At 37.3% G+C, this 26,726-nt stretch overlaps 1 protein-coding gene across 3 annotated transcripts in view; it reads right to left on the minus strand.

Annotated features, from left to right (window-relative positions):
- CTBP2 (C-terminal binding protein 2) overlaps positions 1 to 26,726 on the minus strand; it is a 91,511-nt gene that overhangs the window by 29,945 nt on the left and 34,840 nt on the right. For 2 of the 3 annotated variants that reach the window (XM_070944920.1, XM_070944918.1), the window contains exon 2: positions 3,255 to 3,409. In XM_070944920.1, coding sequence (XP_070801021.1) covers positions 3,255 to 3,409 — 155 coding nt within the window. Of the gene's footprint in view, positions 1 to 3,254; positions 3,410 to 10,084; positions 10,184 to 26,726 lie in introns of all 3 variants that reach the window. The other variant, XM_070944919.1, reaches the window with a different exon arrangement.

Genomic DNA, 26,726 nt, shown 5'->3' on the forward strand with positions numbered 1-26,726 from the left:
TGGGGCTCCCCTTCAGGAGCACCCGGAGGCTCCAACTGGCGCAGAGTGCGGCCGCGCGGGTGGTAATGGGAGCGTCATGGCGCTCCCATGTGACACCTCTCTTGCGCGAGCTGTACTGGCTCCCGGTGGTCTTCCGGGTGCGCTTCAAGGTTTTGGTTACCACCTTTAAAGCGCTCCATGTCTTAGGACCTGGTTATCTACGGGACCGCCTACTACCACCAATAGCCTCCCACCGGCCAGTACGCTCTCATAGAGAGGGACTCCTCCAGGTGCCGTCAGCCAAACAGTGTTGGCTGGCGGCCCCTAGGGGAAGAGCTTTCTCTGTGGGGGCACCTACCGTCTAGAATGAGCTCCCCCCAGAGATACGGAGGATCCCGGATCTGCGCACCTTCCGCCGCGCTGTGAAGACCTTTTTATTCCATCAAGTGGGCTTGGCCTAATCTCCTCCCTCTTTTAATATGTAAATTTTAATCTGTTTTTAAATTATTGGGGTGTTTTAATCTGTCCGGGCCAAAATGATTTAATTTGATTTTATCTGATTTTTAAATTTTGTGTATTTATGTATTTTATTGCTTGGCTGTTCACCGCCCTGAGTCCTTCGGGAGTAGGGCGGTATACAAATCAAATAAACTAAACTAAACAATTCAAAATGCTGGTTATTGGCTTTAAAGCATGTGTGGCCCAGGGATAGGGTTACTTGCAAAACTGCCTATCTCTCTCTCCGGAGCCAAAAGGATGGGCATGCTCCATATCTCCTCTATTAAACAGGCCATCTTGCAGGACCACGGAGACTTGCCTCTCTATTATGACACCTGGTCTACAAAACAGCCTCCCTTTGTGATTAAGACCCGGGAATTAGGGTCAGAATGTTAAAAGAAGCCAACAGGTCCATCAGTTCTGTGAGTTTGTTATCTATTGTCTTGGTTTTTATTTCGTACTGGATTATTTTTACCTGTGTTTGATTATGGGTTATTTATTTATTTATATGATTGTGAACTGGTCAGAGTTATGTATTTAGGACTATTTCTTGCTATATACGTTTTTCCTTGCCATGTACATTATATATCCAAACTAGACTGTGTTGTTTCTCTGTATCATATAATGTATGTGGGTATATACATAATTTTGTATATATTTATTTTGTCATGTTTATGTAGTGTATATTGGAAGTGGTGACCCTTTGAGAGCTGTATACAATGAAATTTCATTTTAATGTATGCTGATTAGTGTAGATTCAAACTGACAATAAAGTTATTGTTCTGTTCTATTCATAACTCTGATCAGCTATGGTAAAATGTAGACATTCCACAAAGACTTCCAATAGTCTCTAAGGCTATTCTCCAAGCAAAAAAATCAAGACTTCCCCAGAAATTCAGTGGGAAAAACAACAGCAGTAACTTGATTGCAAGAAGTGAAAAGTGAGTAAAAAAATCTTAGGTACATCCCTACCCTGAGTCATTTTTCTATTCTTAAATCTCCTTTTCATAGTTAGCTAGAAAAAGGCTACCAGGGAAAAATGCTATATATAAACGTCTTAACATTACTCTGGAGTTTGCTTGTCTCATATTAGCTCTTCTTAACTTACAACATTTCTACTTCTCACATTTCAAGGTGACTCAAGGTTTCATCTCAATTATTCTTGCCAATCAACGTGATAAGATTTTTAGCCAAGCTGACAATGTTTCTAGAAAGCACTTAACTTATTGTCTAGATGAAATCCAAGTATATTTTATCTAATTTAATAGTTTCTTTTTGCTTTCATCTGCTGATTTACATCAGGTAAGAAAATCAATCAAAATAACAAAACTTGTACTTCGTAAACACATGCTATTTAGTTCCAATATTGTTTTCCGATGCTGTGAATTTAAGGAGCACTGTACCTGCATCAGGCAGATTGGTTGCATTAATCTCTTTCTGATCCCCTATCTATTTATAAAAGCTGTCTAGTCAGATCAATTGTTAAAATCAGATTATTTATTGTGGCTTCATCAGCAGCACATTTAATTATTAAATCCATACAGAGTCTATCAAAGATTTTTGCTGCGTGCAGGAATCCAAATTCCAGATATCTGTCACAGATTATCAGGAGAATTATGTCAGTAGAAACAGGAGGAGGCAGAGAAATCATACAATTAAATCAAGAATGCATGGTCATCAATTTACTATACAATACCAATTCAATTCATCATTTCATCATGAAGATTAGCAAGAGCTTTCCATAAGCTTGATATACACTGAGAGAAGAACTGTTGGCTCAATCTCTTTGTAACAGCACATAAAGTAGAATGTGGAATTGCAATAAATTTCAAAATAAAATGAAGTCAGCAGTGAATTTTAGTTGTATACTAAAATATTCTTTTGGTTACTTTATAAGTTTGTCTATTTGTACAATTATTATAGGAATTTGTTAATTCAGCAATGTAAACCTGTAGGACCTTTTGAGATTATTCAACCACAACTTGCGGAATCCCTCAACCAATCCAAGTACATAAATCAATCATTATGTACCTGGTGGATATGATTTTGATGATATGATAGTTTACCCAAAAATGATTGGGAACCACAGGTAAAAATACAATTATCCTGAAATTTTCTGGGGAAAAAGGATGAATTATTGCTAAATACAGGACACTCTTCTTTTTGTGTTAATTTGCAAAGCACATTTTCTTTACAAGGTTCATTTTGTATGCCAATTGTGCCCATTCTTATGTACAAGATTGCAAGTGCCTTCAGATAGTCACTCAAGCCTTGGCCACATCTTGACTGGAATACTGTATCGTGCTCTACATATATGGATGCTTTTGAAGATCACTCAGAAGCTATAGCTGGTCCAGAGTGCAGCAGCGAGGGCCATAATGGTCATGTTATGTATATGCAGTGTCCCTGATGCTTTGAAGCTACAATGATCACCAGTTGGCTTTTAGGTACAACTCAAGGTGTTGGTTATCACCTCTAAAGCCCTCAATGGCATACACTCTGCTTATTTGAGAATCTGGTGAGATAAGCAAGTGTGGGCATGTAAATTAAGCAGTGCCATCTTGTGGGACCTAAAAAGCATTTCCTTTTTGATGATTACCAGATTATCAAATGTTTTCCAGATTCCTCATTCCCTAGGATGGCTGTAGAGTCCTTTGACTGCCCCCCCCACCTCTGTTTGACATTATGGGTTTATATCTCTGTCAGCTATTTGTGGTTGATTATGTACTTTTAGCCATCTAGGTCAGATGCTTTGAAATTGAAATGATAATAAATACCTTTTCGTGTATTTCCTGAGTAGATTGAGCATCACAGAATGCAACAGTAGCCAAGTCCTTCAAAATAGGCATCTCCACTGTACAATCCCTTCCATCTAGCAAAGCCACCAATGGACGAGGATGCAAAGGGCCATTCATTATTTGTGGACGTATACCTGGAATTAAATGAACATAAATGTTAAAGCGACATTAGTGGACTCATGTAAACAGAAAACTTCATCTGAATCTGTACTAAAATGCCTTGGCTTTCTAATGGTGAACTGATGCTGCTTAAAGCAGGAATTTACAGATCATCTAACGATTTAATTAGAATTTGAATTAATAGTTTACAGGATACGGAGAAAAAGCCCCAATGTGATGCATAAAGCTTGCCCCTTGAAAATTATGTACAGAGCTGTACTTTTAAGATGGTTATAAGGACTTTTATTAGTTAGATTCCCATTTGGAACATCTGGGTTAGCTTCAAGAGATAGCACAAGCGCTCCCAGCTCATTCACAGGCGCCTCAAATGTACCTCTCTGCATGCAGAGAAATAACCCATGCTAATGGATGCAAAGCGGAAGGGCAGAGATTATGTTCTGGCTTGGAAGATGGTTCTATCAAGTAATTAATCTTTGGCACTAGTACTAGATGGAGTCAGAATCACTTTAAGCAATAAATAAAGATATAGACCATCAAGTAGTTGTCTCACTTGTTCCAAGTTACTTTGGGTAGAATCAATTTTCCCTGAAGTCAACTTGTTCAATGGAAAAAACCCCAATTTTAGAAAAGGCCAGAGATATCCATACCACTTCTATTTGGGAAATATAGGAAAGTCAATATTAGATACTAGTCAACACTAGAAAGTTTGCTCTTACATTAGAACTCACCATAATCCCTTCAGGAACCTTGTATATATCTTTATAGCATACACAACCTAGGAGGATGAGTCCCTTTGAACTGCGAGATGGGTGGCAAATAAATTTAATGATGATGATGATGATAATAATACTAGAACTCATCCTAAATTGTGTATGCTATAAAAATATACAAACTCTCATCAGCCTAATTTTAAGATTCTCCCATTGTTACCAAGATATGTTGCAATTTATTTTGTTGTTGTTAGTTCAGATATACATTTGTTCTAGCTGCCCAGAGTCACTTGATTGTGAGATGGGTGGCTCTATAAATTACATAAATAAATAATAAAGATAGCAAACATTTGTGTAGCGGTCTGTTCCATTAGAAAAGAAAAATGAAAAACCTACTGATGTCATTTGATGGCCACAAGGCATTGTGACTAATTTCTTTTATCTGCGTATCTGATACAAATTTGTATTGTGATTTCTGATTTAAGGTTGTGTTATGCCAATCATCTTGCTTGTGTATATGTATGATACGGTCACTAACCAAAATAGAGTGATATTGTTTGTAATGATGTTGTTAACCGGATTATTGTCTGATTTGATATAACAATGATAATCTAAAGTCAGGGCATAAACACACATTGGCACTGTTTCCTGAAGCTTTTACAACAAATATTTTGGTACTGCTTGCCGTATAGAAAATAGTAAAGAGCTTCAGAATTACTCAGTGATTATGGCATGATGATAGGGGAGCTCAATGTTTATTTGTGAAATAGTTGAATGTTGTCTGATCTTTTTTCTTTATTCTGGACTATTTCAACTTAGCTAATAGGGTTCTTTCTGTAGGTATTGTGTATGTGTTTGCAATTTGGTTGTTAGTCGACCAACTTATGTATTTCAGATGGAGCCCTTTAATTTTTTTAAATAAATAAATATGTTGAAATAGTGAGCTAGGCATCAAAACTACAACACTAAAAGCAATAAATAAACTCCACCTGGATGGGTAATTTGCCCAGGGCTTCAGTAAATACCCATTGGAACACTGATGAATTTCTCTTGGCTAAATATTGCACTTTGGAGATTAACATTTCTCAATATAATGCCCCTCATTTTTATTAGGACTATAACTCCCTATTGGGATGAACAATAGTGAAATAAAAAAATTGTACAGAGTATAGTAATACCAAGATCTTTCACAGAATCTATTGAGGATACTTTAATTTGTAATCTGATATAAATCTTCAAAACTCACTTCTGAGCATGGACATAAAAATAGCAACAGCTACAAGTAGTCCTTGACATACAACTGACAAGCAAAGTCAATGGGGAAGCCAGATTCACTTAACAACCATGTTACTAACTTAACAACTGCAGTGATTCACTTAACAACTGTGGCAAGAAAAGTTGTAAAATGGGGCAAAATTCACTTAACAAAAGAAATTTTGGGCTCAGTTGTGGTCGTAAGTCGAGGATTACTTGTATTTTGGTAAGTTGTTCTCTCTGTCATGCTTTTCTCTCTCTCTCTCTCTCTCTCTCACACACACACACACACACACACACACACACACACAAGCAAAAAAGCAGCATCTGACTCAAGGCCAGTTCAATTACAAGATGCCACTGCCACTGATTACTTCAAAATTGTTTCTAAGGTCTGAAAGAAACAATTACTTCGAACTATTTCCCTGTTAAAGCAGGAACATTCTAGAATCTTACAAACATGTCCCTTAAGATTATTGCTTTGATTGTTTTTGATTGCTTTTATTGTTCAGCACTGGAAAATGAAAGACAATGAAAACATTTGTGGAATGCAATCCATGTTCCTAAGGAAGGGCTGGAGATGTGACAGTTAATCATACAGGACAAAATCAAGAAAAAAAATCTATTCTAATCTCTTCTATTGTTAAACCAAATTACAACATTTATCAGTATATACACATGTCCTTTCTGCCGTCTATATTACTGACCAAAGTGTGACCTTCTTAAAACTGATGGAGTAAAATTTTCACTTTTCCTCACCATTGGCCATATTAGCGAGGGATGATGATAATAATACTAACTGCAAGGCTAGACATTATCCTGTATTACGGTTAAATCAATGAGTGCAGAGAAGAGCAACAAAGATGTTTAGGGGACTGGAGGCTAAAACATGAAGAACGGTTGCAGGAACTGGGTATGTCTAATTTAATGAAAAGAAGGACTAGGGGAGACATGATAGCAGGGTTCCAATGTCTCAGGGGCTGCCACAAAGAAGGAGTCAAACTATTCTCGGGTAAAACACGAAGCAATGGGTGGAAACTAATCAAGGAGAGAAGCAACTTAGAATAAGGAGAAATTTCCTGACAGTTAGAACAATTAATCAGTGGAACAACTTGCCTGCAGAAGTTGTGAATGCTCCAACACTGGACATTTTTAAGAAGATGTTGGATAACCATTTGTCTGAAGTGGTGTAGGGTTTCCTGTCTGGGCAGGGGGTTGGACTAGAAGACCTCCAAGGTCCCTTCCAACTCTGTTATTCTATTCTATTCTAATTCATGAAAGGGCCTGAGGGAGCGAGTGCTTAGAGCTGAAACAGCATGATATCTCCAGAACTTCATGGTCCCAGCCCAACAATCTTAATATTTTCAATATTTTTTTATTTATCTATATATTCTTTCAAAGGATCATTTTTAACTACAAGAATGACATTGAGTTAACATGACCTCACAGTTTGCGACATAAAAATGCAAGTCCAGGGGTTGTTTGAAGAAAGAGCAAGACAAAGAAAAGCAAGAGAAAAAAAGGGTAGATAGTACCCTAAGTGGTAGGAGTTGACGACAGTATTAAGCAAATTTGTTAGTCTACATTCTGTAAATGGATTTTGTGACTGGCCACTCCTTCACGGCAGCCTTTTTGAAAAGACACCCAGGACATGCTCCCGTCCCAATTTAAATGTGCTAGCAGTTCACAAATATTGTCTATGAGAATGTTATGACTAAAATTATACACCCCCTCAGCATCATACTATACAAAGTGGTTAGAATATTAAATGAAATCTAAACTCTATTAAGAGTCATTTTGGGATAGTGGTTGAACTACCAGGCTAGAAATTAGGAGACCCTGAGTCCAATTTTAGGCATGAAGCCACCTTGGTCAGTAACTTTCTTAGTCCTAGTAAACTTCTTCCAAAAAAACTTGCCAAAAAAACTACAGGGAATTGTTCAGACAGTCGCTAAGAGTCAACATTGGTTCGAAGACACCCTTCTTAAAACAACTACCCTTAGATCTGGACAAAAGGGAAATTACAAAGGAAAAAGCAATCAATTTCATGCAAAATTAGGAAAATATTACAAGTTGTCAATTTTATTATGCATTATAGAGCATGCCGATTTTGTAGATTTAGCATTTTGTAAAATTTGGGGCAACAGTCTGCTTATCTAGTTCGCTCTTTGGGAGTTATGAAGTCAGTACGTCTACCCAAATAACTTTTCAGATCAATCTGGCACATGGAAACAACTAGTAAAAAACTTAGCTTACATCCAGAATGTTCCTAGAGTTTGAGATTCAGATATTGGGAACTAACTGAACTTTGCCTTCCTAGTCACCCTAACTATCTCCCAGTTCTAGTGGCTAATGTGAGTTATTTATGCGGCAGACATCAAATTAATATCTGCTCCAATCAAAAGAACACTTGGCAATTAGCAATAAGTAAAACACAAAAACAGTATCTACCACAACAGCCTCGGTGTGTGTATGTGTCCAATAAAACCACAATAATCAGAATAACAGAGTTCGAAGGGACCTTGGAGGTCTTCTAGTTCAAGTCCCTGCTCAGGAAGCCTGCTGTCCCTCTGGTCAGGAAACCCTATACCATTTCAGACAAATGGTTGTCTTCTTAAAAACTTCCATTGTTGGAGCATTCACAACTTCTGGAAGCAAGTTGTTCCACTGATTAATTGTTCCAACTGTCAGGAAATATTTAGTTCTAGGTTGCGTCTCTCCTTGATTAGTTTCCACCTGTTGCTTCTTGTTCTGTCCTCAGGTGCTTTGGAGACTAGCTTGACTCCCTCTTCTTTGTGGTAGCACCTGAGATATTGGAACACTGCTATCATGTCACCCCTATCCTTCTTTTCATTAAACTAGACATTACAATCACAATAACCTATTCATAAACAATCGCTCCTGTCACTCACCATAAATTTTTTGAAACAGTTTTGTTTTTAAAAATTTCCAGAAGGTTAACAATGTAGGGGCAAACTGATTTACAAAGACATTCCAAACTGTTTTTGATTTTAACAGTTGCTTTGCTGCTGTGACACCACAAGGGTGCTACTATCACAATGAAAATGGGGAAGGAAATGGGAGGGAAACTGAAGAGAGACTCCCCACCAAGAAAATGGACCGAAAAGGCCAATGCAAGTAAGTCTATTCCCATATTCCTCTATAATTTGTAATCAGAGCTTGGTTCATAACTAAAGTGGAAACATTTATAACTGACCATGCATTTGGTGGAATCTATTCCTAGCTTTTGAAATGCTTTTATTGTCTGATTAAATAGCTGGCTTGACAAGGTTTACATTTAAGAATAATATCTATCTCTGCATTTTTAAAATTACAAATGTAAATTGTTATATTGAAAAAAACATTAAAATATTTAAACACAGCTATTTGAAAGTTTAAATTTAATTAACAATTGGATGATGCTAATGATTTCAGCTTGTCAGAAATAAAACTTTAGACCTGGAGTAATAAAGAACATGCTGCATTAGCTCAAGAAAAACCACTGACAGATTTGCTGTCTAAAGTTATTTGAAAAATATATGTCCCACGCAAAATATGGTTTGGCATCTATGTTCTTAAGACTAGGTAGTAACCTATTGGTGGAAAAGCCTCTCTTTTCTTTGCATCACTCCTGAGAACATAGCAAAGACTAAAATATTGCTTCTCTAACAATAATCACAAATTACATTTTTGTCTTGGAAATAAAGGAGCAGCAGCATTGTGCAAAGTAAAAACCAAATAGATAGTTCATTGTCTGCATATGTGTAGCTTTTTTATAGAAAGAAAACAAGGCAAAGAGAGATAGAAATGTGTGACTGTATTCAATGGGAACCATCATCAATAAAGAAAAAGATATGTACAATAGAAAATAAATTGAATCCAGTTTTTCTGACTGGAATATCAACAAGGTGATATAAAACTGCTTTAGAAATAAAAGTGGTCTCTTCCTCCAAAGCCATCCACTATCGTGGCAGTTGTCAGAAGCATTGTTCAATAAATATTTTCTGGTGCTTTCAGCTCTTGATGGAGTTGAGCCAATGTTTCAGTGGCAGCTTTTAAGGGAAAGAATAGGAAAGCAGGACAAGAGGGATGGTGAGGAAGTGCTTTCTATCTGCAGGGAGAACTGGTCCACCCCAACTCGCAAGCTGCACAGCTGGTTGTGTGGCAGTTCAATACAGAGAGTGATTTGGTTGTCGGTGTTATTTTTTTTAAAAAACACACAAAGCCTGCTTGTCCTCTTTTGCTGTTTACCACCCACTTGTATCCGAATCCAATGGCACCCCTGCCAAGAGAATGAGGGAGTCCTCTTTGGTAAATGGCAGCCTTTGTGTAGCTGCAAGATGGCTATCTCATTGAAACAAAAGAAGAGAAGCCATTTGCCTAATTCTTATTAATCTCACTTGCTTGTGTCACGCTACTTCTTCTTTTCCTTTAAAAAAAATAACAAAAAAAGCAGAGAAAGACGGTTTTAAACATCTCCTCTGACAGTATATAAAAAGTGAATCGAGGAGCAAGCCAAGCGTTTTCACGAAGTACTCATTAGCAACGAAAGTCACTACAGCTCGAAAAGTAAGGCACACTTTATTAAGCAAACAGAGAAAAGAAAATAGGAAATGGCCCTTTGCCTTGAAAACTTTGCCTCCACAATCGTCTTATTAAAAGCTATATAGGAAATAAAAGGAGGATGAGAACGAGAAGGGAGGAGAAGAGTATAAAATACTACACCAATATTTGGCGAGCCGATTCTCTTCTTGACTACGAAGGGGGAATCTTCAAACAAGCACCCCATGTCCACAGCCACACAGTTTCAAGACAAATGTCTTTCTGGACAAAAGAGGGAAAAGAAAAGGGTTTTGTCCCACTATGGAAGAATAGTCTGAAATTTGCTGAAGGAGTTATAGTTATCTCTGACAGCTCCAGACTCTTGCAAATACTCCCACAAGACTTTACCACAGCTTTTAACTAATCAAAGTTATTTTCTGGTGCTTGAATAAATCATGAAAGAGCTATACCCCCAATAAATCTGACCTCCCATTTGACTTGAATGTGTGGCTCCTGAAAAATATATTTAATATCTGCCATGAGTAACACAATTTGATATTTAAAGTGAAACATGTTTCAGTGATACATATACTGCAGTTACATTAGGACTTTAGCTGAAATGACAAGTCCCGAGAGAGGGACAGACAAACAAACACACATGCATTTTGTTAGATAACTGCTGCTGTTTGTGTGGTAGATTTTGCAAATAGTCACAGAGGGCTGTCTTGTCTTGACAAGTAAATATTTTCTAGAAAGTGGGATGTTACCCACACCCATTTGCTGGTAACATCGTTTTAAGAGGAAATAGCAATATTTAATACTCCTTTGTAGTGATTAAAAAATAAAAGTTTAATAAGCAATTAAGAGCAGTTTGCATCTAAATGTCATTTTCATGTATTAGTGACTTAAAAATTAAACCTGAAGAGCAGGAAGAAGCAGAGTGCAGCAGTGGTGAAATCTAAAATTTGTTACTACCGGTTCTGTGGGCGTGGCTTGGTGTGGTGGGGTAATCTGACTGGGTGGCCGTGGCCAATTTTTTTTTTTTTACTTTTAAAACCATTTTTTCTACAACCTCTTTGGCGAAGAGGTTGTTAAAAAATGCTTTCAAAAGGCTCTGACGATCAGGCTGAGTTGCCTGATTTAAAAAGCCTCTGCCAATCAGGCAACTCAGCTGGGAACGTCAGAGGCATTTAAAAGAAAAAAATGGTTTTTTTCTTTTAAAAGCCTTTGACGATCCCAGTTGAGCGGCACGATCATCAGAGGCTTTTTTTTTTTTTTTTTTACTTTTAAAAGCATTTTTTGGCCAAAGAGGTTGTAGAAAAAATGCTTTTAAAAGTAAAAAAAAAAAAAGCCTCTGATGATTGTGTGGCTCAGCTGGGTATGGAGGGGTGGGGCAGGGATTTTTGCTACCGGTTCTCCGAACCACCCGCCTTCATCGCTACTGGATCAGGCGATCTGGTCCGAACTGTGAGCATTTCACCCCTCGAGTGCAGGAAGTTTCTCCTGCCCCTCGTGAGGATCACATAAGGTGAGCGATCAAATATTTCTAAATATTTTGCCTATATGTTATATCTTAACAATTTCAGTTAATTGAAAAGCATTGAGATAGATGATGGACAGTGTCATGCTACATAAGGTATAGCATAATTTAAGAAGCTATAGATACAAGCATTTTTATTCCTCGAATGTGTTTCTGGCATATTAGGTGGTATAATTATATTTACATTTGGACACAATCCAAATAAAATTAAGCATTTATAGTTACAATAGATTTTAACTAGAAATGTTATGATATTTTAATGTTTGAATCAATGAGTTCTGAACTAAATAGTAACAACTACCACAAACAGAGACCTCTCCCAAACAAGAATTTGGATCATGGTGGTGGCAATTTTTAATAATACATCTGTTTTAGGCAATATGTTGGAGCAGATAATAGCTGGACAATCCCAAACCTTCTTGGATTACATTGATTTTATGGATCCGGGTAAGTCTACCTTAGTTCTGAATTAGCATGGAAAGGGTTTTGGTCACTGTAAATCTTCAGAAGAAGGCTAACAAGAAAGATATGTAATCCCTGTAATTTCTAAGATCCCTGGTAGCTCTCAATACTACTGTTCTATCTAAAGATGTATTACACATTAAGTTGCCCTTATCAGATAGTTTGCTAGCAGACTACTGGTCTGTCACATGGAATGGCACTGTACTAGAGCATTATCACATTGGTTTTAATTCCGATTGTCATCAAATAATGTAATCCCGGTATATGATGACAGTACTTAATTTAGAGAATTTCAGCAGTCCCTTAATAGAGAACATGCTTGATGTTCAAATCTTGGGTTTTCCTGTTTAGGAGATTAAGTAAGGAGATAAAGGGCAAGTATGTCTGCCTGAGAAATGAGGATCTGCTGCTCAGTAGAGCAGACAATATCAGAGAACACAAACATTTATACTTTTTGGAACACAGTATTTACTAGTGAAACACAAATTACTGAAAGACATGGAAAAGAGATCTGGTGGAAGTGCTGCGGATATATACATTGGTACAGATACTACTTAGCCAGTGTGAATAAATCCTGAGTTATACAGAATAATGGTTTGATAATATACTTGTCCTTTCTTGAAGTATGGCAAAGCTATTTAGACACTAATGATGTTCAATAAATGGATATTCAAGTCTAAATTTTGGCTGTTCACCGCCCTGAGTCCTTCGGGAGAAGGGTGGTATACAAATTTAATAAATAAATAAATAAATAAATAAATAAATAAATAAATAAATAAATAAATAAATAAATATTTGGGTGATGATATTCAAATTCTTTGGCCCAGAGTTGCATTGTAAGGGGCAGATTTATAATTCTGGAAAACTATTAGGTCTGCATTGTCATCAGAAGTTCAGCAATTTAGACGATGATCGAAATAGATGATGCCTCTAGGATTATTTTGATTATAGTCTCAGAATTTTATAATGCTTCTCTTAGAAAGATTAGTTAGAACTGTTGGTCACAGCACTATATGAAAATCTTTTCATTCCGATTTCACAGACCTTGGTTTTTAATGCTGGAATTATTATTTGTTTTTAAATGTTTTAAATAACAATGTTTCTTTCTGCATACAATAATCTCACTGCAGTTATCATATACAAAAAACAGTTCCATGGTTTATTCCAATTGTTCATCCATTAATCCCAAAAGAAATACTGCTGGTCTCAATTTTGTATGAATCTTAAATCCTTTGAATCATTGTGTGTATTTGAATTTAAAACTTTTTTTTCTACACAACCACCAAACATGATAAAATTTCCTTTTTTGTTGTTTTAATTTCTAATATAAATTTGAAGTGTCTTTATACTTTCTGAACAATTTCTCTGGTGTCATATACCAACAATACATTCTCTTTTAAGATTATAACAATGTAAATCTCAAAGCTCTTTCAACCACATATTTTTCCATAGTTCCATCTATATATTATAATAAAAATTAGCCCACTTTACCATACTTTTTTTTTTTTTTTCTTCTGTTTCAAATTTGAATAAAAGTACCAGGGGAAGAGAATATATGTAGCTTAGGACTGAACTGTGGAGTCCTTAATGTTCTCTGAGCTTGTGTGACTAGTGACAATTATGACAATTATGTATGCTTTCTAAATGAATCTTATCCATTTTATAAAATTATCTCCAAAATTCTTATCTTCTAAAACCTTGATCAAGAAAGCTCAGTTCAAATTGTCAAATTTCTGCATCTAAGAAATCAATGTGGCTTTTCTTTTTCATTATTTTGCTCCAAATATTCTCAAATATCTAACTCATTTCTAACATTCTTCTTTAGCTTTTTTTTAGGTAAAACATTGATCCTCATGAATAAATTCTTACAAAATTATTTTAAGATAATCAGCTAGAATTGTTCTGTACAAATTGTAGCCATTATACAATAATATCAGCCCATACAATAGTCCTTGATTTATGACTATAATTAAAACCAAAATTTTCATTACTAAACAAAACAAATGAGTTTCCCCCTATTTTACAACCTTGCTACAGTTGTTAAGTGAATCACTATGATAGTTAAATTAGTAACAAAGTTGTTAAGTGAATCTGGCTTTCCCACTGATTTTCTTCTCAGAAGGCCACAAAAGGTGATCACATGAGGCCAGGACACTACACTTCCAAGAATTGATTATAGCATTCCCAGAAATTTTACCTCTAAAACAACATTTCAATGTGACATTATCTGATAATCTTGATATATCCAATACTAAAGTCATTAACTTTATTAATTTTGCTAAATATCCAGTATTATTTTTATAAGAAGAGCAGAGAAGAGAACTAAGAGCAGCTAGTTGCGATGACAGTAATGTAATAGATATTAACATAATTTTGTTGAAAAGGGAAGAAGAGAAGAGAGACGGCGTATTTCTCTAATGTACTATACTTATAAAGTTCAACTTTATACCTTCTTTCATTATATTGTTTTAATAATTGAAGGGAAGGGAAAAATGCAACTGTTCACTTTTTGATGCTGCCTAACATCAGAATTCTAAAATAAAGTATCTGAATGCTAAAAAGGAAGAGATGAAGAACAGAACCCAGATCATAATTGCTTCAGGAAAGAACTCAGATTCTGCAAAAAAATTTCAGACTTGGTATAGATAGTTTTCTTCCTAGATTGTAGCAAGCCATAAGCAAACAACATACAGTAAATTTGCTATGATGTTTGTGGGTAATATGTGGGAATCCATTTAGCTTTTCTATTTCTTGCTGACAATTTGGCAAGGTGCAAACAAGCAAAAATTATCTAAGCTACTTCAAATCTTCTTTTCAGCAATTACATAGTAATTACTATCACCACATTCCCAAATTACATATTATGGTTTCTATCTTCCTATAAGCAAACTTTTTAATCAATAAATTTCAAAATTACCAGTTCATTTTTTTTTCATTTCAAGCAAAAAGTCCATAATGGGTTTCCAGTCTTTTATAAAGCAGCCTAGCATCTTCTATCGTAGCACTTTGGAATATATACCTGTAACTTGAAAAGGTGAAAGAGAATGCTCCTGGAACGGTGAAAAGACAGGACTAAAAAGTTCAAGAAAAGCAACTCTAGAGGTATCCTTCTCAGAATCCTCCAAAATCTAGTACCCTTGGCTAGAAATTTATTGAATACTGTACTGATCCCCCCCCAACTAATTTTCTTTCTTTCTTTCTTTTTTTTAATGGCTGGGCATTGTTACTATAATTGGTTACTCCTCAAAGGGTAATACAAAGAAATGCATACTGTTGCTCATAACATGAAGTCAATATGACTGGCAAATGATTCAAACACATCCACTCCAGATCATGTGGGATTAGATATAACCATTTTAAAATGATTAGCTGAAATTTTCAACAAACACTTCCATATGTAGCTAATAAATCAAGGATATGTCCCAATACTGGGTTCAGACTTTTAAAGAGACTATGGCAATATAAAAACACACTTTAATTTTTCTGATAGCTCTGAAAAAATACTTACATTTCAACCATAAACATAAATGGTTAAATAAATAGGTAAAAGACTGAGAAAATACTTTTTGTCATTCTATGATTGCAAATAATTGTCTGATTGTGGATTGACTACCGTTCCTTAAACTTCAGGAGAAATTGCTAAGTACAAGAAAATTAAAAGGAAGTAATCAAAATTAATCTGTTTCTGTCCTGTATCCTATTCCACACGTTTCAATCTTCAAAGCAGCCATAACTCTATAATCCAACAGGGTTATTCTTGATTATACACCATCTAAAGAAAATTAAATGTTGTGTGAAATAAAAATGTATTGTTTCATGGTTTAGGATTAATTTCCAGATGGTAAGAGGGAAACAAGGGTAGCCAACATATACTGTAAGAAGCACTTCTAAGCAGCTCTTAGAGACACATTGAGATTGTTTGTTTAAGACAAGAAAGATTTTAAATAGTCCAAAAATAACCCTACTGACACAGAGATCCCAATTATATCCACTACAGTATTTACACTAGGATTAAAGAGATGCAAATACAGAAAGGTAACATAACAGCTAAATATTTTGACTCAAAGAGTGTAAACAGTTCATTGGTTGGTTATAACAGACACAACTTAATGGCAGTTCTACCATTATGAAATTTTCTCTAATTAATATCTACTTCAAAAGTGGCATTAAAGATAAGCTGTGTAATTTATCTCTTTCCTAAAAAAAGGAATAATAGACTGGGCTGCTTAATGCTCCACCATTTCCTTCACTGAAAACCTAGCCCTCAAAATGATATAATAATATTCTATCTAGATGAATGAATATATAAATAAATGTTTGCTATTTCAGAAAAGTTTGTCTGTATATGCATTTTACTGCATCCATATTACTTTATAGAAAAAAATGATGGAGTAATACTTGCTTCAGAAACTATATTTTCAGAATAGAACACATCATATGGTAGGGAAATTTAACTACAGTGTCGCATTTGTCCAAGTGCTGTTCATAGAGATCCCCAGAGCCCTCTTTGAAGAGCGAAAGAAAAAATGTTACCCAGTATTTTATGTTCACCAATTCTTAGAAAATCCAAATAGTCTGTTGACAATTATATAACACACTAATGGACAATCCATGACAAAAGCAACTGTTTTTATTAGCAGGCTGCTTTCAATCTTGCCATGAAAAGCACTGTAATGACCCATATATGTATTCCAATGTTACAAATGCGATTTTTAAAACTTCAGCCATATGTGTGTTATATTCATGTAAGATCCTATAGGATCCTTTTCTTATTTACAAAGAATAAAAATGCTGCTTGGGTTTCTATAAAACACCAAGCAATCACAATGCTGGCACTTATTCCTTTTTTAATTTTTAGAATTTCTCCATTGTCTTTTCAACAGCTATGCTATTTTATGTTAATCTAAATTTATTCAACTTAAATATTTATTTTATTTATTTGGTTCAGATTCTATTGCTGCTTCTTACATACCAGAGTTAACTACTATTAGCAGCAATAAAGGCTCTGGAGAAATTAATTATGACCCCTAAACCATAATTTTATAGGAAGTAGAACAAAGTTGATTAAATTGATATTAGTTATTATATTAATGCAGCCTCTGGAATAACATGTTTGAATGTCTTATCTTACCAAACAAATGGAGGGTCACATTTAGTTTTGTGAATTACTTTTCTATTACTTTAGAATGTTTTATACAGAGATTTTGACATACACCAGCAAATTTGTTCCATTAACCTCATCCTAAAATGTCATGAATTCAACAAATATAAAAATTGCATATATTGGGGGCCTCAGAAATATTTAATCAGCGTAAGTTACAACTGTCTTGTTAAAAGTACAACAGAGGACTTTATACAGATAGTGCTTGACTTACAACAGTACATTTAGTGTCCATTCAGTTACGACGACACTGAAAAAAGTGGTTTATGACCGTTTTTCAGACTTACGATTATTGCAGCATCCCCATGGTCACATGATCAAAATTTAGATGCTTGGCAACTGACTCATATTTTTGACAGTTCCAGTCCTGGGATACGTGATCATCTTTTGTGACCTTTGGATAAGCAAAGTCGATGGGGAAGGCAGATTCACCTAACAACCATGTTATTAATTTAAGAAATGTGACAAGAAAGGTCGCAAAATGGGGCAAAACTCACTTAACAAATGTCTTGCTTAGGAACAGAAATTTTGGGCCCAGTTGGGGTTATAAGTCGAGGGCTACCTGTATACAAACTGGTTTGGTCTTGTTCTATTATTATCATCTCATTTTGAACTGACAAAAGATTTTAAATTCCTTTTACTATTCATAATAATATTTATTAATGTTTGACATTCTTTTAATTAGATTAGCAGAAAAACAAAGAGGAAAATTTTAATCTACTTTTAGCCCCACCCTCTTCCCAAGGCTCCAGATTTTACATAATAGACGTTTTGTGAGAAAGTGAGAAATATTACTTTGTGGAATGACACTCACTGGAAAGCTTATGACTGGGAGAACATCAAATATGCAGTGAATTCTTAATGCAGCCAGCTGTAATATAGTTCATTAAAATGACTTTAGTGTGTGTGTGTGTGTGTGTGTGTGTGTGTGTGTGTGTGTGTGTGCACACATTTCAAGTATAGAATACAAAGGAAGAAGTCAGCTATCTCTTTTAATGTAAGAGACATGAAAAACTCCTTTTCATGTTGCCTAGAACCACAAATTACAGGTGAACAATTTCCTATCCTTTCCAAGCTCAAAACATTTGAATGTAACAAAATATGCCTTCCTAATTGTTCATCTTCTTGCCATCAATTAAAAATATAAATAGGAAATCAACTTTTTTTAAAGTTAGAAATCCTATAACATTTTACCATTGGGCTTGCTGACTGGCATGATAAGATTTATAGGCCAGAATATCTGAAGAGCACCAAGCAGTCTGTACCTAGTTTCCATCACTAGTATCTACTGACTGACATGAAGTTTTCTAATCTAGCAAAATATTTATCTCCACCATTGTATCATCATTCTCTCGCTGGTAGTATATACATCCATAGTTCACCCACAGGCAGAAAACATATGACCTGCAAAAAATACCTCTTGCTGCTCTCTTTCATTTTTCTTTTAAAATGTGCATATTCTTCTAGCTTTACTTTTCCATTCCTCCCCCCCCCCCCCAAGTTGAGGCCTTATTTTTTGCTGTATGAAATCCATCCAGTATTCTAGTTAGGTTCCACAACAGAATGTACTCAGTATGGAAGTATAAATATATTGATATAAAGATACTGTTCAACTTATCATAATATCTGTATCCTTCCTTTTTCTGAAGACAGTGTAAGATACTCCTTATTTAAAAGCCACAACTGGGACCAGTCACTTGGTCTTTAAGCAACGCGGTTGCTAATTGAAACCACGACTGTGCTTACAATCTTATTTCAGCTTTCCTTGACAGGACTCATTGTTTAAGTGGGGTCTTGTCTCTACTCCTCAGTGTGATTGTGGTGCTCCTCAACAAAATATCCACAACATTGTGTCCGAATGTCCATCAAGATCTTACACTGTCTGATTTTTTCAACATAGACCACCCTGTCCTTGAATGGCTGGGTGGACTGAACATTAACATTTAAACTACTCTAAGTCCATATATTTGCCATAATAAATAAATAAAATCAGCTTTCCTTGCTTTACAGACCTTCAAAGATGGTAAATATGAGGATTGGTCGCAAAGCTACTTTTTCATCACCGCTGTAACTGTCAATGGTCACTATATGGGGCAGTTGCTAAACAAGGACTACCTGCAAAGATAAACATGCAAGCAGCTCTTTCACAGCTTTTTTTAAAGATTTAGTTGAAAGTTTATCTGAAAACAAATTAACTTTCTGTATGTGGTCTCTAAGAAGTGACTCCCAAACTATGATCAGTCAATAAACATAGGATCCTGTTTATGGAAAAGAAAAATGTCAAAAATGTCAAAAATGCTTAAAACAAAAATTTCAAACTCAAATTCTTGAATAAATAACCAATGCAAAGGGAATTAAAGGAGTTGAAAGTAAAACAGCTGTATATACTGTAAGCTTAAAATTGGAGGAGTTGGAAAAACAAAAAAGAGAAGGGGCAGAAGCATTAAACTTGACTTCCAATTCCAATCTCCTTTGTCCTCTTCCAAGACCTACAGAATAAACCTCTGCAAAACAACAGCGTTTCTATTTTCTGGGTCTTCAACAGATCACCTCGTGAAAGGGTCTGTTAAAAAGGAGTGAATAAAAAAGCAGTTGAAATGTGAATTAAAAGTACAAAGATCCTCAATAATTATCTTTATGAGCCACATTAGGAAACGAAGAAGTCTTTCTGAAATCAACATATAACAAACCAAACATGAAAATGCAGATTCTGGCATGAGCTGTTACACTCCTAAACAACTGTCAAAGGTGCATGATTAGGACCCGCAACTCTCATGCTATTACTATTAAATGACATTAAGCATGTGACCAGTATTTAAAAAAATGTATGGCCACAGTTGAAAGTACTAAAATATTGTTGAAAGAAATATCCAGGTCCAGGTCCAAGGTGGGAGAAAGGCACTGGAAACAAAATGGAGTCTGGAGGCTGATTGGAAAGAAAGGTTCTCTTTATTGATGAAGCAGAACCACCAACGACATATGAGTCTGGGCAGCTGACCAAATGGTTGAATAGTGGATGGATCTTTATAGGTTTTTGTGACTTTGAAGTTTGAACTGTTCTGGGGCAGTGGTGGGTTCCCCCCGGTTCGGCCTGGTTCTCCCGAGCCGGTAGTGGTGATGATATGATGTCACCGAACCAGTTCTGCTCCCCCCGCCCCCCGCATTATTCTTACCTTTTATTTGGCCCCATCCCCAATCTATTGCTGCCTCCTGAGTCCCAGCTGATGGCTAGAGGGAAAAAACCTGTTTAAACTCTTGCCGCAGGGCTTCAAAGGGCCACCCTACAGCTGATCAGTGTTAAAAGAAAACAAATGAGTAGACCAGTGCCTGCAAAAATAAATGGGTAGACCAGTGCCTGCAAAAAATAAATGGGTAGATCGGTACAGCTCTGCAAGCAGTTAAAAGCCTGATAGTCCAGTACCTCTGCTAAATCCTAAACAACTGTCATTACCATCAAGCCACGCCCACAAAATAAGCCACGCCAACAGAACCGGTAGTAAAAAATTTTAGAACCCACCCTGGTTCTGGGGGTCGTGCAATGAAGGGACTTGTGTTCTGAAAGGTGTTGGGCAATTCCTACTGTGGCTAATGGCTTTTGTCCTAGGTTGGATTTGGGTAAGGGGTTTGGGGGCTGCTTTCTGTCTTTAAGAGCATGTTTCTCCATTTCTCCTTTAGGGAAATATAATATGTTGCCCTTTTAATATATCCAAAAATATTTCATTCTTCTAGGAGGGGGGACTTCCCACAATATAATGGGTAAAAAAGCTTTTTTAAAAACTTTGTTCTATTTTACCATTATAGAAAATGAAGGTCAGTATTGATACAGGTGGAAGCATGCCATGAATTTATCAATGTATACTGAAGCAGATGAAACTATTTCAGATGTGCCTAAGGTCATGAAGATAGAAATTGCACGGAACTATGCTTATATAGTAAGCCATTTTCCTTTAATGGTTTTCTATATTTTATTGCTCTAATAAAATCCATCACCTATCAACCTAAGAACTAGTCATGTACCCTCAGGTTACTTGCAATTAAGATACTCAAACTAAAATCCCGGCACTCTTAAGTCTGTAACACAAAATGAAACGCAGTATGTGATCCGAGAATGAACATCTTAAATACAGCAGGGAAAAATTATATGGAGTATTTCTTTTTATTTTCATAAAAAGAAAAGTGGAATGACATTCACTCAGTGGAAAAATAACAAATCATATAGACTGTAGCATTTCATTATTAATAAGACAAAAATGAAATCTTTGAAATTATTTGTTTGGAATTGCCAGGCCATCTAACTGGTTTCAATATATTCAATTCTACAGTATAGTTTTAAAAGAACTACAAAAACGAGGTGAAACAAATGCTTGACTGAATTTGAAAATCTTTTAACACAAAATTCAGAGCATGAATTGAAAAGACTATATGATTAAATTCTAAACATATTTGATATGCAATAATTGCAATTTTATATATAAGACAATATTATATTATAATAAGACAATATTATATTTACTAGAATATTTTTCTTAAGAAAAACTATTTTAATAAATTTATGTACATTTTATATTAAATTTATATTAAATTATTTTTATATTATTGTATTGATTACGAAAAAGGACAGTTCACTTTCTAAAATTTGTTGGAACATTAGTTATCAAATGGAATAATTTACCCATGTTTTGTGGTAATGTTCTAAAGTTCAAGATTTTATAAAATTATTTATAATGAATTTCCTTTTCCCTAGTTTTGTAAAAAAATTAATCTTATATCCTTGCAAAATATACCCAACTAACATTATACATGGCACCTGCTGCAAGAATTCTTTGTACTTAATTGAAAGTACATAAAGTTCCTTCTATCGAACATTGACTAATTAAATTGTGGAAGTATACTTAAATATCCAAAATAACTTTGTATTTAAAAATTAAAATTGACATAGAATTTAATTCTGTACAATAGCTTAAACCAGATGCAAAATTTATGTTTCTCTTTACATGAAGTCTTAATAACGTGATTTTCAATGACCTGTTAAATAAGTATATATTATTCATTGTTTAGAAAGAAATTACTAAAATATTTTAATCTTAATTTATGATTTACACTGAGCCAAGACTTGCCATTGGTATTTATTAATTGCATTTTAACAATGAGATAACAATTAAGTTATGTAACTCTGAAATATTGGCAATTCCTATCTAACAAACTGATGCTGAAAAATTCCATTTAATCACATCACATTTTCTTGCTTTTCTTTTTCTGTTTGTCTTTGTTAAAGCATCTCTTAAAAATGCTTAATAACATTTAAGAAAAAGAAAAATTATACAGAATATATGTAAGCTTCACACAGAAGAGCAAAGATCTGAAATGTACCTTTAACAAAGTTTAAATTTAAATTAAATTTATCTTAAGAGACTTGTACTAACTTGCAAGTTCTCAATATAATTCTGTGTGTATATGTCTGTATATCATGTGTGTGTGCCTGCACTTACACACGTGTCTCTGTGTCTGTGTACAAGCATCCATGAAATGTGTTCCTAGATGTTGTTCTGAGAAGTAAGAATTGAAAAAGGTTGGACTGACAAGGAGAAAAACTGAATGAATATGGTGGATTGAAAAAGAAAAGGAACGTTGGACTTACCTGAACGTTCTTTCTATGTGCGCTGCAGGTGAGTCCAAGCATGGGTTTTCAAATTGTCTGATTGGCCAGAGACTGAGTTGGAAAATCTTTGGCCATGCCTCTTCCTGCTGGCTGAGCCTCAGTTTTTTCAACGAAGAGATGGTACTGGAGAGTAAGTAGCCAAGCTGATGAAATCAATCACTCCTGGACCCCGGACCATAGCAGAACCAGAGTGGGATTGGACTCACCTGCAGCGCACATAGAAAGAACATTCAGGTAAATCCAACATTTCTTTTCCTGTGCGCTGCTTGGTAATCCAAGCATGGGATATACCCAAGCTAAACCAGTGATGGGCGGGAAACAGATTGGTTCAGGGTCCCCTCGGCTGGTAGAATCCGTTGTAATACCCGTCTCCCGAATGCCGATGCAAACTTGTCTAATTTATAATTCCTGACAAAAGGCGAAGGGGTAGCCCAGGTTGCTGCCCTGCAGATTTCCAGAATTGAGGCCTGCGTAGCCCAGGCTGCCATGGTGGTTGCGCTCTGAGTCGACTGTGCCGTGATGTGTCCGGGTACAAGTCTGGCCTGATGTTCGTAGGCCAACGCGATATTTTCTTGCCCTAGATCTGGGTTGAAATGAAACAAATAGAGACTCCGTCCACCGGAACCTGGCCATATGTTTTATGTACTTACGGAGAGCCCTGTGGATGTCCAAGGATGCCAGTGCCTTTCACGCGGATGCCTGGGTGCGGACAAAAATCTGGCAAGATGACCTCTTGCGCTCTGTGGAACCAGGTGTTAATTTTGGGCACAAAGGTCGGATCCAAGCGGAGCATTACTCGATCTAGATGAAAGATGCACAAATCTTGTCGGACAGACAGGGCTACTAGTTCCGATATTCTGCGCACTGACGTAATCGCTACCAAAAAGGTAACTTTGAAGGTAAGTATTCTGATGCTGGTGGACCCCAATGGCTCAAATGGAGGAGCCGTGAGCACCTGCAAAACAACAGAGAGGTCCCAAGTCGGGTACCGATGGACAGTAGGTGGTAACAATTGGAAACTCCCTTCAAAAAACTACGTGCCCTCGCGTGTCGTGACAGCTGGGTCATTCCATCTCCTGGCAGGATAGTGGCCAAGGCCGCCACCTGCCTGCGGACGGTGTTCGTGGACAATCCCTTATCTGGTCCCACTTGGAGGAAGTCCAACAACTGCGGAACTGACACCGAGGTTGGAATAGACTGTTCCTTAGCGCACCAGCAACAAAAGAAAGCCCAAGTGGCGTCATATATCCGGTTTGTTGATGCCCATCGAGACGCCAGAATCACTTTTCCAGAAAAGTGGTCTCTTCGCAGGATCTCCCTTTCAAGTGCCAAATGGCCAATTGAAGCCACTGAGGGTCTGGATGTTGCACTGCCCCTTGGCTGAGGGAGATCCTGTGAGGTGAAATTTTCCATGGATGAGAGATTGACAGAGTCATGAGGTCCGCAAACCATGGGCATCATGGCCAATGAGGTGCCACCAGGATGACATCCACCTCCTCCTCCAAGAGTTTCGTGACGACCCTCGGTATGAGGGGGATCGGAGGGAAGCATATAACAGGCCCAGGGGCCATGGGCAGCAGAGGGTGTTGGTGTTCTCGGCTGTCGGTGTCCAGAACCGGGAGAAAAATCTCAGAAGTTTAGTGTTTATTGGTGTGGCGAATAAATCCACTGCCGAAGTTCCGAACCGCTCTGTAATTTGGAGGAAGATGTCTGGGTGAAGTTGCCATTCGGACTGATCGATGGTAGTTCTGCTCAGCCAGTCTGCTTGAGCGTTGGACACGCCGGAGATGTGCTCCGCTCACAGTGAATGTAGGTGCTTTTCCACCCAGAGACATAATCCCATCGACTCTTGCATTAAAGCCCTGGAACAGGTACTGCCTTGTCAGTTCACATGAGCTTTGGCTGTGATATTGTCTGTCAGCAGGAGCACATGCTGACCCCCTAACATGGTTTGGAAGTGGCGGAGCGCCAAGTGCGCTACTCTCAGTTCCAGCCAATTGATAACGTTGAGCAACTCCTCTGGAGACCACTGACCTTGGATCACTCAGGATAGGAGGGGGGCACCACAGACAAACAGGCTGGCGTCTGAGGTCAACACCAGGCGGGCAGGTTCTTTGAAGAGGCAGCCTTTTTCCATGGCTGCTGACGTCCACCAGTCCAAGGACTGGAGCACCCGGCCAGGGACTCTGATCCTGGCATTTGAATTGCTGCGCCCAGATCTCTGGCTGGGCAACAGAAGCCATTGTAAGAGTTGAATGTGAAATCGAGCCCAAGGTACAATAGCCAAGCAGGAAATCATCTTTCCAAATAGTTGGGAAAGAAGTATCAATGGTACGATTTTTAAGGCTTTGACCTGCATCAGCATGGCTGGTTTTGCGCTCCTGAGAAAGAAAAACCTGAGATGTCTGAGTATTTATTATTGCCCCTGTGTGATTCTGGTGACTGGCAGTTGGCTTTTCTCCCAGTTGGCTTTTCTCCCAGTTCACGGAGAACCCGTGGTCCTGGAGAGTTTGGATCATAAATTGTGGGTCTCATTGTGCCTGCCGAATGGATGCCTTGGGAATAGGGTCTTTGGTAGGGTGGGGAATTAAACCCCACATTCTGACTCCGAAAGGGCTTTCTTCTATAGAAAGGGGTAAATCTCCTCTCCACCCTTCTGTAAACATAGGGGAAGACTTTCCTTTTATCCTCACTTTCCACCAGGATCGGGTGAAGGACCTCCCCAAAAAGGTTACCTCCTTTGAATGGAGCAGAAGCCAGCCGCCACTTAGACTTCATACTGGCTTGCCACTGGCGAAGCCATAAAAGCCTTCTAGAGGTGACATTGGATGCCAGTGCCCTTGAAGCAAATTTGGCCATGTTTAAGGTCGCATCCACTGAGTACTCAGTTGCTGTCATCAATTTACAGATATCCTGATGTAGTCTGGTGTCCTCCAATTCCTGCTCTGCAGTGTACATCCTTCTATCCATTCCACTAGGAGCTGGAATGAACCCTGGTTGGTTCCACTGCTGCTGGATTACATCCAGAAAAATTTTTGGCGATGGAATCACCTCCTGTGTTGTCACTGGTTCTGTAAACAAGCTGGTTTGAGGCTCCTGAAGCTCCAGTAAACCACCTGCAACCCCCATATTTGCTGTATTTTTTGCTTTTATCAGCAAGGGCTGAAATAAGTTAGGCCTGAATAGCCCTGAATAAGCCGGTTTGTTCTGGGTGGCTCCCTCCTCCTCCTCCAACAATTCATAGTCAGCCACTTCATCCTCACCCCCTAACAAAATCTCGCTATGCAAGGAGGGGAGTAGGGAAGGAGATTCCTGAAAAAGCCACCTACAGATTATAACTGTGGGTGAGGAGTTGTTAAATGGGAGGATCTTAATGGCAATGGGGCTGTTAGACCCCTTTGTTGGAGGGCTGTATCAATGCCCTGTGAAATAGTCTGTGCAATCAGATTACATAACTCTGAGACAAACCAGGATCCAAACTTTGGTCAGGGCGGAGCCCTGCTGCTGTAGCTGTAAAAGTGGCTGACAGAACTGAAGGTCTACGAATGGAGGCTGAGCACACTCCCAAATTATCCACACACGGGAGGGAAACATAATCCCCGCTCAAATGGTGCAGCATGAAAACTCTATAATGCTATATCAGCATTAGGAGACCAATTTAGCTGGTCCTGCTGAATGTTTAAAGGAAGAAATTCTTGTGCTTTGGAGGTAGTAGCCACATTGCTGGCTATCGGGACTGGTAAAGCTCTAGCTTCCTCTGCAAACTGTTTTTCCAACGCTTTTTGCTTCCTTTGGGCATTCTTCTCAGGTGCAGCTGATGCACATCTATAGGATTTAGACTTAGATCTGGTAACAGATAATTTAGTTCATCTAGCTCCCCTGGAATCAGAAGCCTCTGATCTCTCTAAGGGGGAATTATTAGCTGAATCACCACTGCGTGAGCCAGAACACTCTACCATTTTGGGCTGGTTCCTACAATCTGTTGACTGCTGTAAACAATCTG

Source organism: Pituophis catenifer, unplaced genomic scaffold (assembly GCF_029215685.1).
Source record: "Pituophis catenifer annectens isolate HBS135680 unplaced genomic scaffold, rPitCat1.0.hap2 SCAF_6, whole genome shotgun sequence".
In the NCBI taxonomy this organism is placed as follows: domain Eukaryota; kingdom Metazoa; phylum Chordata; class Lepidosauria; order Squamata; family Colubridae; genus Pituophis; species Pituophis catenifer.